The 14,544-nt window shown below is 43.6% G+C and overlaps 1 protein-coding gene across 1 annotated transcript in view; it reads right to left on the bottom strand.

Annotated features, from left to right (window-relative positions):
* LOC116390583 (copine-8-like) overlaps positions 1-14,544 on the bottom strand; it is a 65,336-nt gene that overhangs the window by 49,150 nt on the left and 1,642 nt on the right. The window contains exon 2 of the mRNA XM_031860419.1: positions 2,116-2,156. Coding sequence (XP_031716279.1) covers positions 2,116-2,156 — 41 coding nt within the window. The remainder of the gene's footprint in view (positions 1-2,115; positions 2,157-14,544) is intronic.

Here is a 14,544-nt window from a genome sequence, read left to right as displayed (position 1 = left end):
GGGGCAGGGGGTGCTTGACAACAGCACCGCCATCACCGCTTCTGTTTCCAGTGTAGGAGATACAGACGGTGCAATGTTCCTGTCTTCTAAATGCCCTTTTCCAATCTGCTGAAGCACACTGATCAAAGCACATTCTTGCAGCGGTTAAAGTACACACACACACACACACACACACACACAAAAACACACAAAACACTGGATTGTTGCCCAGCTTTATAAGCTAATATGAATATGGTGCGTGAGCCTGCCTGGGGCCCTGAATGTGTGCACTTTTTGTGTATGTGTGTGTGTGTGTGTGGGGCTCTGCTGAGGCGATCTAATGCTGTGTGACTGGGGCCAGTGCTGTCAGCAGAGCAGAGACATGGACGCAGCACAAGTGCCTCCTTGCATAAATGTTGGGGGCGGGCAGGGATGCTCATCCTCCTCTCCCACCGTCTGACACTTAAAGGTCCAGTCCGCGATTCTAGCGGAGCTCATCAATTATGGGTTCACGCACAGCGGGCCAACACTAAACAAACTCCATTTGGGTTCACTGTACAGCGCCCAGGTGGCAAAGTGCTATGTATTTTTGGGGGATGAAGCAAGGTGATGCTGAAAAAAACAAATGCATGGTTACCAAACCCCAGATGAAAAAATAAAGATACGTGTATTTAAACTTCATCTTTTCCTCATAACTCAGAGTATTTTCCTCCCTTGGGGTTTTTTATTTATAGAGGGCTTTTAACAGACGGGACTGTCACAGTCTGTTACAGAAAACAAAGCTGGCAGGACAGATGAAAACAAGGAACTACTTTAAGCTTGCGTGTGCACATATGCCCGTGTACGAGAGGATCGATCTATTCTCAGCATTTAGTTAGGCTGGGTTCTTACCTTTCACAATAAAAGCACTGGGCATATACATTCACTCAGAGCATTGTTCTAGAAGGAAACTCAATAAAAGAGCTGACAGTAGTTTAATCTATACAACCATTGACCTCGGGATCACGGTCGTTGGTCCTCTGCCTGTTTTACAGGGCTGGGTATATGGTATGGGGATATTGAAATTCCCCCACTGACTACATTGAAAAACAAGGTGTACGAAATTTTCATCCGAAAACAAAGCTGAAGATAGAGACGCTTGTTATAAACGTCTATCTAGCTGTGTGTGTGTCCCACTGGCTAGCTTTATGCCACTGCACTGCACAGCGTGACATGACTGTGTGCAGAGCCGTGTGCAGGTCGGCAATACCGGCTGTATTGGTTGTAGCTGCTGCTGCTGCTGGGGAAGTGGTCCAATGACACGTTTAAATAAGTCGAAATCGAACACTTGCGGAGAAACAGCAAACTGTCATTTTCTTTCCAAATCAGGGCGCTAAAAGTATCGATTGCAGGTAAAGTCTGGCTGGAGAAGTGTCTGTCCTATTTAGTACTGGGTTATGTCTTTTGATACCTAAAAGGGCGAGTACCAAAACCTTGCCCTACTATTTTATGACCTCCCTTGGCGGTGAAGGTGGATCCTGTCTTATTCCTTCCCTGTTGTTAGAAAAAGGTTTTGTGGAATTAAAACGGGATTTGACAGCTTTCCATACAAGGTGCCATGTCTGCTTTCCAAACTCTTGTGTTTACATATTGACTAAAGACAAAAGTCATTGTCTTAAACGAGAACTCCGTTTGCACGTTTACAAGGAAAAGACATCTTCAATCCAACACTTTATGTTTCTCTATCAAAGCAAATTACTGTTGGATTGCAGACTGAGCCTTTAAAAACCACTGGACCAGTTGCCAAATTGAACCCCTGCTGTCAGGGGAGTGAGGAGTGGGTATGTGTGTGTGTGTGGGTGTGTGTGGGTGTGTGTGTACGTGTGTCTGTGTGTCCTTTAATCTGTAGGAGGAAAGTGGCTGGTTTGTGTGTGAGGATGATCTGGTTACCCTCACTCACACTGGGAGAGAGAACAGTGACGAATACAACCCCTGACATATGCAAATGTCCACTGATTCACACAGGCGAGGTAGAACGTGTGTGTGTGTGTGTCTTTCCATGTGTAGTGCAAGCTACGTGTCTACATGTGGTGGATGTTTGTCTGTAGTATTTACTATGTGTGTGTGTGTGTGTGGGTGTGTGTGTGACAAACTTACTTGGATCAGATTTGGAGAACGTGTCTCTGTCCAGCAGGTTTCTGAAAAACAAAAACAAAACAGAGAGACACATTGGCATCAAAAATAAATGCACACATCTCTCCCACTTCAACAAAGACTGGAACGTTATCACATTATTACATTCTCGCCTAATTAGCTGCGGCTACTGTCCCCGGCAGCTTGTTTAACCATATCCTCTGACTTGATTAACAAAAGCCATTTCATCCCGTCACTAAGGCAGAAACATTAAAAAGACTGCAACATTGAGCTTAAAGTGGGGCCCCATTTATATTTCAAAAATACCTAGAAAAAGCCGGAGACGGGACATATTTTTCCCTATTTTGCGCTCCCTGGGTGCCAAAAACAACAGTGGAGGCCAGCATCAAATTTACATGACACTCCAGTCTTTGCTCTTTGCACGGGGAGGGATAAATGCACTGAAGAGTCCCATCGCAGAGCAGATGCTCGGCGCCACTGAGGTACTCCGCGGTTAAACAGCTCTGAAAGAATGAAATATGCACACGAGGAAGACAATTCACAGCTGCCAGGGAGCAGAGAAGAAACACCGAGGGGCAGCTCGGGCTCAGGGAGGGGAAACCCGGCCTGTTGCGTCAGTGGTGGGCCTTTGTGCTTTAACTCAGTTGCCTACAGTGTCCTGGTCTCAGGGGTAGGTGGCAAGGGGGACAGGGACGGGGCGGAGAAGTCCCAAAGAAGCCGATGTGAACCCTTCACTCGTCTCGCTCAGCTTGTACTGCTGCCAAATCTTACATTAAAACCCCATAAAGCTTTCATAGAACTAACCCAGAAAGACTAAATAATACCAGTGCCATCTGCAAGTCCGGCGGGACACGTTACCCCAAAATCTACTGTTGTGGAGCAACGGAAAAGGATTTTAAACCACCATGAAAAGGTAGCACAGGCAAAATGTGTCTTAAATGGCATTTTAAATGAGACACAATAATGGGAAACACCTTAAAGTTAAATAGTACTTCACGAATTTAGGGATTCCCAAAGTCTTTGCAAAAGACGAAACAAAAGAAAAGAAGATATTTCCTTACTGATGAAACGGAACCACACGTCCTCCCTTTTACATCCCTGTACGCTTCTTTCAACAAAAAACAAGGATACTACACTACCCATGATGCAAATGAATTATGTATTTTCCGCAGGACATTTCTGCGCATGACGCTCTGGCTAACAGAGACGTTGAAGTGATGATGATGTTTGTGCGAAGATTTCTTGCAAACACTTCCATTGCTTCACGCAGATGTCAGGGGATAAAAAAAGCAAAAAGCAAAGTGTGAAGATAAATGCAGAAACATCTCAAGTTTGCAGTTTCACAACAAGCCCAGTCATTGCGTTCCAAAAGAGTTAGAAATGAGTTACGAGAATCATTCATATGACCATTTTCAGATCTTGCAATCTGATCTGAAATCAGATCCTTTGTACACCCGGACTTCCTCCCCAAGGAGGTTGTGATGCACTGTAATAATTTCATGCTACTTTCAGCAACACTCATAATTTGCACGGCCACAAAAAGTCCTCGTCAAGTAAACATGAACACGTTTGAACAAAATGTTGTTGTCATGGCACGAGTGTAAGTTGACCTTACGTGATAGCCACAAACAAACTTTATTGCAGCCACTTTTCCACGGCTGCAGAGAGTTCCCAGGCTTTTGATTATTAATCGGGATGATCCTGAGCATCATTTTAAGTGGCAGCGATCGCAGCAGCGTGACTGCGTCCATATTGTGCTCTGCTGACAGAGAAAGACAGAGAGAGAGGCTCCCGCTATCATGCTTGCTGCGGGGCGAGCGTTCTGTCGCCCGTCCCGTCCTGTCTGACAGGCAGCGAGTGTCTTGGAGCCGTTGCTGGCTAGTGATGTATCTAGATCAGGCGCTCGTGTTGTGCTGATCCCAGTGTGGCCCAGATGGTAAAACGCCACGCTCGACTGCCTCGCTGTCAGGGCACGCCCACCGGCTTTTACCCGGCTCTGAGACCTTAAATAAATGATAATAAGCGATGGAATCGTGGGCCTAGTCACATCGCGGCTGTGTTTGTGACTGGCGGAAAGTCTGACAGATTATGTGGGAGTGAGAAGTGGGCGACTTCACCTGCCAAGTGTGATGAATGTCCGATAAGAAATATCACGGTACTCTGTCGGCTCCCAGAGGGTTTACGAGTGGAGGCAGGGGACAAGAGATGAAGAAGAAAAAACAGTGCAAGGAGTGTATGGAAGACATGACGCGTTTGTTTGTGAGCTAGTGTTAGCAGAAGTGCACACACGTGTATGGATATGGTAACCTCCCTCTGATTCATGTGCACCCTCGGGCTTCCACCTGGCCCCGATAGAGACGGGCGACTCTTTAAAAAGCCCTTTCCACCGCGGGCAGCCCTGGAAACAACCCGGGCGGTCCGAGCAGAGTGCCTCGTCGTGCATCAAACATTTACGAGCGCGGTTCCTCCTCGACACCAGAATTACATTTGAACAGTTACATCACAGGCACCAAAGCATGGCAGCTGGAGCTTTAAATACCTGTATGTGAGGAAGAAGAGCGGGGGGGGGGGGGGGACGCGGGGAATTTGGTGTTGGTGTGTGAAAAAAAAAAAAAAAGGGGGGGGACATTGCTGCAACCAGACATTAAAAAGGTTCATTTTTAATGGTGGTTTGTTAATTATTAATATATATATTTTATAGCAAATATCCTCGAAGAATGATAAAATAGTATTTTGGCTTGAAATACCCTGAGCTTCAAACCTGCACTCTTAATCATTCAAACTGCTTCTTCATCAGATAATGATGAGATAAAATCTAATGTGAAATAAGTTTGACTAAACTGACAAAAAATGTAGTTTTGGCTGGACCTGATTGATTATTTAAAATAATCACATATGACACAGGACTAAGACTGAATTATAAACGTCTGAAAAAATTAAGAGCGAAAACTCTTCGACAAGATAAAAATAACTAAAATGTGACTCAGATTAATAAGCATTTTCATCTCAAAACGAAAGTAGCTGCCCAAATCAACACTAACGCACAACACAGATTCCTTAACTCATACCGAATAGAATGTTTTTCATTTCAAAAGCAGCCATGTGGTTCTCCCCCACCACCTAACCCGATCATAGACCTGTAGCGAGGATGAGCATAGCCTCAAACATGTGAAACAGCCATCAACACTTTCCAGCAACAATTTTTCCACCGTTCAGCTTCCTCCAACCAGCCCGACACATCCTATGAGGTGGATGTGAGTGCCTACATTTTTAGCCCAGGCGGCCCCGGTGGGATTGGAGGCATTAACCCTGGCAGTGTTAGTGCCAGCCCTCCGCTCAGCAGACTCCACGGGAGAGCGAGCAGCCAGGAAACCTTCTCAGGGAGGAAACCTCTCCGCCGTCTTGCTTCTTAAAGTCAGAGCGCTCCGGATGGCAGCGTGGGCGGTCACTTCCCATTGCTTAAGCTGAGTCCACTGGTTTGACATTCAGCCCTGCGGCCGATGTGCAGGTTTGTTTACCGTTAGTGCAGTGACGGTTGTCTGTGGAGCTATAGACCAATAATGAGCTCCTCTACTCCTCAGTAATGAACAGGGCAAGCTGGTCGTGCTGGGAGGATCGCACCAGATCAATCGGGTCAATTGAGTCTGAAGGAAACTCTGAGCTGTTCCGATCAATCCACCTTTGTTGCACATGAGACACTCTCTTAAGTCCCAACGATTTTCTCAGCTTCTCAGTGTGTGTTTGTATGAGAGCTTCAGTGAACTAAAGGAATCCAACGTCAATGAGACAAAGTCACAACATCAGCGATGTAAATCTGAGAACTACTGTGGAATAATGGCTGTTTGGAGCCACTTTGGACGAACAGACTTCTACAACGCGACTGTGGGAGCAAAACTTCTTCAGTGCAACATTTAGTTGCTGTTGTACGACAACACGTTTTCCTCCATCCCTACCAATGGGCATCAGCCTTCTCGCTCCATTGGGACCACCAGCATTTAAGATTCAGATATGAGCTTTCAGGCACCATAGTGCTACTTAGAAATAAAAATCCATTCAATTATTTTCCTGACAGTCATCAAAACAACCCCAGTACGCTCCTTCTGCTGTATTCCCATGGAATCAGGCAAAGCAGACGTATTGTAATTGACGAGAAGCAGGACGGTGCAAAGTTAACAATATGTAAACTCGTCCTCCGCGACCTAACGTTGTTCACGTTTCCAGTAGAATATTAAGAGAAAGCTGCATTGTATAGCTATATAACCAGGTGCTGTGGACATGAATATATTCTATACTAGTGGAAGAAGTGCTCAGATATTTTACTAAAGCAATACTTCAGAGTAAAAATACTCTCATATGAGTAAAACTCCTGCATTCAAACTCTGACTTAACTAAAAGTGCAAAAGGTTAAAATATTCTTCCAGCAGTTGAAGCAGAAGTACTTATTATGCAGAATGAGTAATTTCAGAATTATATATTATTGCTGGATTATAATTAGTGATGCATTAATATGTATCATCTTTCATTCATGTAGCTGGTAAAGGTTTACTTTAATACTGCTGTTTAGCTTAACCTATATAATAAAACATCATGATTTATTATTTTCTATTACAAATCTAAATCTGCAAAATAACGAACCAAAGCTATCGAATAAATGCAGTGTGGTAAAAAGTACAATATTTACCTCCAAAATGTGGTGAGTAGTAGTATAAAGTAGTGTGAAATGGAAACAATCAAGTACAAGTACCTCAACATTTTACTTCAGTACAGTACCTGAGTACATGTACTTAGTTACGTTGTACCACTGATCAACATTTCTCATTATATAAGAATAGAGAGCAACTGCAACCACTGTGAATGCACATTTTCTAACCTCACTTCCTTGTACAGACCATACAACTGTAAAGTATGTAAATGCTGTGTGTTATGCTTTGATGTACAACTTTCTCAGAAAGTCTGAAATTGAGCTGCTGTGTGATGCCATGGAGCCACGTCAGCTCTCCGAGGTCACTAGGTGACACTGCGGTGGCTGGCTGGGGTCTTAATTAGGCCAAATGACTCCTTCAATAAGTCATCAATGCAGCCACTCAGCAGGACCCCCCGCTGGGCCTCCTGCGGTTCGGTCTCTCCACATGAGACCGCCTTGATCTGCTGGTTTTATGCTCTTTGCTCCATTACATCTAAATGGTGGGGGATGTAAAAACCTAACACACTTTAGGTGGCAGAGCTACAAGGTGAAGCAACACAGGGAAGGAAAAGGTTTTTACTTTGATTCATTGAGGCGGTGTTTGAACTTGAAATTGGACTTAGTTTTAGTTGTCAACAGATCTACCGGGTAATTAATAAGAACAAATGGAGCCGGGTGGAAATGTATGAAATAATAGCTGAAAATTAAAGACAAAGAGTAATAAATCAATAGGAAAAGTGATAAATTACATAAACAAACTGCTGCTGGAGGAATGTTTTGCTCCTAATTATAACAGTGTACACAGCCACAGAGCGCCTCGCTACTCTGAATTTACTCTCCCTCAGCACCAGACGAATCATTTTATTTGTATATGATAAAGCAGAGAATTGTTCCTGTAGATTACACTCGTGTCCGTTACATTAACCTTCCTTGTGCTTTGGGTTAAAGTCAGACTGTGTGTCTTATTCCACGTTGTAATAAGTTAGTTTTGATTGTGATAAGATGATAGTTTAATAATGAACTTTATCTCCTGATGCAGAACTCCTACGATCACTTCGCCATTATTACCTCCTAACACAGACTGCTACCTATCGACACCTACCACTCAGATAGGAGACACAGTTCCTATATTTTGGGGGCTTTGGGGGAATGTAAACAGGAAGTACGGTGCATATAGTTAGCTGTGGGCTACAACCCCAATTATTTGGCAAATAAAATGTCACCATTAAAAGCATGCCGGAGCAGCCATTATAGATAGTAGATAGCTATCACTGGAATACTGTGATAGTGAAGAAAGCTTAAAAACCTCATAATTCTCAGGCAAGTTCTGGAGTTATAACGAGCTCCTTTTTAAAGAAGCATTAGCAACTGTGACATCTGAGATAATAATATCCAAGGGAAGTGCAAGTCACACGGAATCAAATCTAAAAATATCTATATTATGTCTGCATGTTCAGAATGTTGACGCAAATTGCAACAATCGGGCGCCAAGTGTTTTAAATGATTGCCTCAGTGAGCTATTGCTGGTCTGTTGAGTGCTGTTACTGTAAGTGGGCTAAATTACAATAACTCACTCTCTTTTAAACACCAGCATGCACCTTTCCATCACCTCAGCAGCATCTCTGCCAGAATGTAGCACCACACAGCAGCTATCAGAGAGACAGAATCCACAAAGTGAGCGCCGACAGCTGATGGCTGGTTTCAGAAGAATTAAAAGTGTAGAACACCAAACAACGCATTCCTCAGTCTGGACAATCCATCAGATGCTCCGCAGACCTTTGGCTCTGTGGCAGGTTTGCGATCAAGTAACTTGCATTCACAACACAGCAAATCTTTACAACATCTGCTTTCCCTGCAGCAGCCACAAGAATAAAGCAGGTGTTGTTGTATTTTTGGGGGTGAAATAATGTTGCAGAGCACAATAACTAAGCACATACGCTCTCAATCAACGCTGAAAATAATCCTTAGTTGCAGCCCTACTTTAAGTATTTTCCTTTACCATTCAACATTATTTGACTATTTCCTCATCGTGTTCTAATGTCTGTTAAAGCTGCTTCACATTGCAGCGAACATCAGAAACATGCACGTCTGTGCTCCAACAAGTCTGTCTGTCTCTCTCTGTTTACCTTCCTCGTGGAGAGCACAACATCGGCTGTGACACATCGACCGGCCTCTCAGCGGGTCGCCGGCCGGCCTCAATGCGGCCACATCGCAGCACGTCAATTCTTCGACGTGACGCACTTTCTACCTTTTGTGCCCAAAAGGTCACGGCTATCTCTCCGCTGTGGACCGGTCAGATCAGGTGACGGCCACATCGGCGTGAACGCGGTCAACTTGCGTGCACAGACCTTCTCCGAAGGGAACGGCCCGTCTGCAGCTCTGGATGCCCGTCTGCAGCTCTATGAGGCCTGTCTGTAGCACTGGAGGCCTGTCTGCAGCTCTATGAGGCCCGTCTGCAGCACTGGAGGCCTGTCTGCAGCTCTAAAGGCCCGTCTGCAGCTCTGGAGGCCTGTCTGCAGCTCTAAAGTCTGCATTGAACAAATCAACAACTGGATGTGCCAGAATTGTCTTCAATTAAACAAAGACAAAAAAAACAGAAGTAATTGTTTTTGGTACCAAGGACGAACGATTGAAAATCACCGCTCAGCTTCAATCACTGATGTTAAAACCCACAAACCAAGCCAGAAATCTGGGTGTAGTTATGGATTCAGACCTCAACCGGAACAGCCTCATCAAGACAATTACAAAATCAGCCTACTATCACCTGAAGAACATATCAAGGATTAGAGGACTTATGTCTCAACAGGATTTGGAAAAACTTGTCCATGCATTTATCTTCAGCAGACTGGACTACTGTAACGGTGTGTTTACAGGTCTCTGTAAAAAGTCTGTCAGAAAGCTGCAGCTGATTCAAAACGCTGCAGCTCGAGTCCTCACTAAGACCAGGAGGGTGGATTACATCACTCCAGTTCTGAGGTCTTTGCACTGGCTTCCTGTCAAACAAAGAATTGACTTTAAAATCCTGCTGTTGGTTTACAAAGCACTGAATGGTTTAGGGCCAAAATACATCTCTGATCTGCTGCTACCTTATGAACCATCCCGACCCCTTAGGTCGTCTGGGACCGGTCTACTTTCTGTTCCCAGAGTCAGAACTAAACATGGAGAAGCAGTGTTCAGTTTTTCTGCTCCACACATCTGGAACAAAGTCCCAGAAAGCTGCAGGTCTGCTGAGACCCTCAGCTCCTTTAAATCAAGATTGAAGACTTTTCTGTTTGCTGCTGCCTTTAATTGAACCAGCTTCAATTAATATATTGATCAATTTCCTGCATTTCACTACTGTATTTTATTTCTTACACTGTTTTTTAATGTTTTAATGACTGTTTTTAATGTTTCAATGAATGTTCTTAATTGTTTTTAAATGTCCTTTTCTTTTGCCTTATGTTTTGATGCTTTTAATGGTTTTATGTGAAGCACTTTGAATTACCTTGTTGTTGAAATGTGCTATACAAATAAACTTGCCTTGCCTTGCCTTGCCTTAAAGGCCCGTCTGCAGCACTGGAGGCCCGTCTGCAGCACTGGAGGCCCGTCTGCAGCACTGGAGGCCCGTCTGCAGCACTGGAGGCCTGTCTGCAGCTCTAAAGGCCCGTCTGCAGCTCTGGAGGCCTGTCTGCAGCTCTAAAGGCCCGTCTGCAGCTCTGGAGGCCTGTCTGCAGTTCTAAAGGCCCGTCTGCAGCTCTGGAGGCCTGTCTGCAGCTTTAGAGGCCAGTCTGCAGCTCTAAAGGCCCATCTGCAGCTCTGGAGGCCCGTCTGCAGCACTGGAGGCCTGTCTGCAGCTCTAAAGGCCCATCTGCAGCTCTGGAGGCCCGTCTGCAGCACTGGAGGCCTGTCTGCAGCTCTAAAGGCCCGTCTGCAGCTCTGGAGGCCTGTCTGCAGATCTAAAGACCTCTCTGCAGCTCTGGAGGCCTGTCTGCAGCTTTAGAGGTCAGTCTGCATCTCTAGAGGCCTGTCTGCAGCTCTGGAGACCCGTCTGCAGATCTAGAGGCCTGTCTGCAGCTCTGGAGACCCGTCTGCAACTCTAGAGGCCCGTCTGGCTCGCTGCTTACTATCTGTGTACAAAAACTAAACGCCATCTGTGTGTGTGTGTGTCATCGAGGCCTTTGTGATCAGAAATGATAGGCGCTCATCAGTCAAACTGCTGTTGCAGCAGACTGGGGGATTTGCTTCTCACACAATGTTGGACTTGAGTTAATCAATCTGTCAGTTGTTGTGCTCGACTACATGCATGACGAGTGCGGGCCACGGTTTGGATTTATTGAGCGAAGGGGGGCTTTTCACTGAAGGATGGGATCCATCTAGTCTGAATGCTTCAGCAGCTTCGCCGACATGCGGAGACACCGAAGTGGGAAAATCACACCACCCACCCGCTCAGCGCTGGTGAATTTTTGTGTTGGTGAGGGTGCTTTGAAATGGGGTTTGTATGAGGTACGTATTACATGTCCGTATTACATGTCCGTATTACAGTATTACAAGTATTACAATACTTATACTGTGTTACCTACAGCAGATGGGGGCTTTGAGATGCAGACAGGTAATACGACACGGGAGCAAAGCAACGTGCTGCTGTGGACGGGGACGTCAGCAAAATGTATTCTAGCAACCAAAAAGAAAGGACCATCAAAAATACGAATAATATTTGTGAAGCCTGATCTTTATCTGCAACTGTGCAAAAACACCACTTAAAACAAAATGCAGACATGCAAAAAACAGCTTTTAAATGTTGACTTACAATTTGAATGTCAACATTATGAATGTAGCTTTGAAGCTTCAAACTATTCAGTACAGCTGGAGAAGAAGAGCTTCATATTCTGTTCACTGATTAGGAGGGAACTCCGTTTACTGTTTGTCGCTGTCCACTGACGGGGGGGTGCTGAATCCACCTGCATAGAGTGGTGCAAGGACGACATACTAACCCAGAAGTTAGCATCGCACTGGGTCCCTCGAGGAAAAGACAATGGGATATTCCCATTGTCAAAAATGACAACTGTAACTAAAATAATCATTAGTCACAGCTCTGACGCAGATTGTTTGATTTGTTACTTCATGCCTGGCTCGAAAAGCATCGTTTCTCTGCCCTCTGACTGAAGGTTTCAACTCTGTTGCATCTCACACCACAACACTGATGTCACGATGTACTGACACACCCTGGAGCACACTCCTACATCACTGCTGGAGTGGAGCAGGATTGTCAGCTGTCAGAGCTCCCCAGGGTCGCACTTCCATAGAGTTGAGCTACACGTTGGCCTGTCACAATAACTACTTCTGTTGGACGCTTTATTGTCACAGAAATGATTCCAATAAACGTTATTATTGTTATTTTAAGTTTCATGCTACTGACAGCATAATATAATAACAATGGAAGTACAAACTTTAATAGAGCAATGGAACGTTTTATTCAGAATATTCAGACTTGGGAATTGAAAGTATTGAAATATCCTGAATGAATGAAATAAAGCCACACAACCAAAACAATAGATACAATGGGTACTTGGGTAAATATTAAACATTTGGCTCAGGGATTCCTCAACAGGCAATACCCTGCCAATCCGTTTCTCAATGGTTAGAATCTTTATTCATAAAAATGCAAATCAACAACCTATTAGCTACAAGTTAGATATAAGTAACAACAACACTTCTATCTCATTCGGCTTCGGAAACCCCAGATGTTCCCACACTGGAGCTGTGGACAATAAGTCGATAACATAAAAAATGATTGAGATCGTCTCCATATATTGTCCAATAAATCCATATCGTAATTATTCTGACAGGCCTATGTACGCACAGGGACAGATTACAAAGAGCAACGTACAACTCGTCTTTTAGTCCCGAACTATGGCTCCAAACATTCTAAATACTACATTTCCTCCACACCTCCAGTGTGTAGCGTGGGGTTTCTGTTACACACAAGTAGCCTCGAAACATAGAAAACAATATTTTCTCAATATATTGTCTCAACCCCAGAGGTGTTGAGACATCTCTTCACTGACATTCCTGCCGCCAACTCAATACAATGCATGAGACTTGTCACTCAAGAAAGGCTACTCTGCAGACCTGCCTGGGAAACACTTGGAGGTACTTTTGCTATAGAAATAGTACCTATCCAGAGTAATGAGGACATAGTGTTGGGTAAGTAGACACTGTATAAAAACTGTTGCTTGTAGACTGCAAATAACAAACCACGGCTGCTCGAACACTTATAGTGGAAACTAGTTTGCTCCTCTCTTTTGTGAGCGGTGACTTTAATATTGTTCTATCACAGGTCACTGTAAGCTGTGCTAAAACCTCTCTCCATACGGACACACACTCTCCTAAGAGCTGAGACATAAGTAATGGCCTGTGACTCACAACTCCTTTAATGCAACCATGAAAGAAATGTCGCTCCAGTTTGTCACTGCGCGCCCCTTCCATCCATTTTCTATAATTCCTCCTGTTCATGGCCACGTGCAGCAGACCTTATACATTGTGTTAAGAATAAGAACAGCACTTGATGATTCATAACTCTTAACAGTAGAGCTTTTCTCTCTTGGAGGGAGCATTCATACATGTCTCCTCTTCCTAGTATGTATTATCTGGATGTGCGTGCTTTTGTAAACTTGTTTTCATGGTGCCATCATTTCAAAAGAACAATTAATTTTTGTCCAGATGGTGGCTTCATCCTTTTGGAAGGAAACATCTTCCCGGGCTCTGATCTCAGAAATGGCTGAGGTCATTACGAGGCTGACTTCTTCTGTCGAGTCATTATCGGGCTTTTATCTTTGACCGACATGAAACAACAACAACAGCTCGGTCTCCTGCAGCAGCTGGCTGCTTTCAGGTCAGTCAAAGCACAATTCAGTCCAAAGTCTTTGTTCTTCAGCTCATTATTTGTCTCATGAAAGATCTACAGGAGTTAGTTTTACAGTAAAAGAATAGCTTAAAAAAAGCACAACTTATTCCTAAACCTACGGACGTTCATAGAATATATATTGATATCATACTGTGTTTTCAGTATTACTGTATATTAGTGATAGTTTGGGGGTGACTGGTGCTTTACGAAATGAAACTAAGTCGATTCATCGATTTGTCAAGAGACTGAAAATTAAGAAGCAACAATGTTGATTTTTCATTAATTGTTGGACTTATGTATTTGACAAACATTAGCTGGTTCCAACTTTTCATATATGAGAATTTGCAGCTTTTCTTTGTTTGATACAACTAAATCATTGTTGATCAGACAAAACAACAATTTAATTTTGAATCAAATAATCCAGAATATAATCGATAGAACAATCATTAGTTGCAACTTGAAATGCTTTTTTATACACAAGAAACTTGAAACTGATCACTATTAGTGTGGATGGTTTGATGTATCCATCAGTCTGCTGATTCATTCACTGATGCTTTGGTTAAAACACCATTAAAAACCATTTTAAAAAGCTATTACAAATTCACAAAGTGAAAGTTGAGGTGCTCAAATAGATGATTTTGTCCAGCCAACAGTCAAAATCCCCAAAAGATTTATTTCCAAAAAACTCAATTTCAGTCTCAGCTTTTAAGCCAACGTTGACAAAACTATGATACAAAACTATGATACAACAGCTATGATACAAAACTATGATACAACAGCTATGATACAACAGCTATGATACAACACTATGATACAACACTATGATACAAAACTATGATACAACAGCTATGATACAACATATGAT

Source organism: Anarrhichthys ocellatus, unplaced genomic scaffold (assembly GCF_004355925.1).
Source record: "Anarrhichthys ocellatus isolate YVR2014 unplaced genomic scaffold, GSC_Weel_1.0 scaffold2, whole genome shotgun sequence".
Taxonomy (NCBI): domain Eukaryota; kingdom Metazoa; phylum Chordata; class Actinopteri; order Perciformes; family Anarhichadidae; genus Anarrhichthys; species Anarrhichthys ocellatus.
Note: the sequence above shows the minus strand (reverse complement) of the source record. Positions and strands in the feature narration are given on the sequence as shown.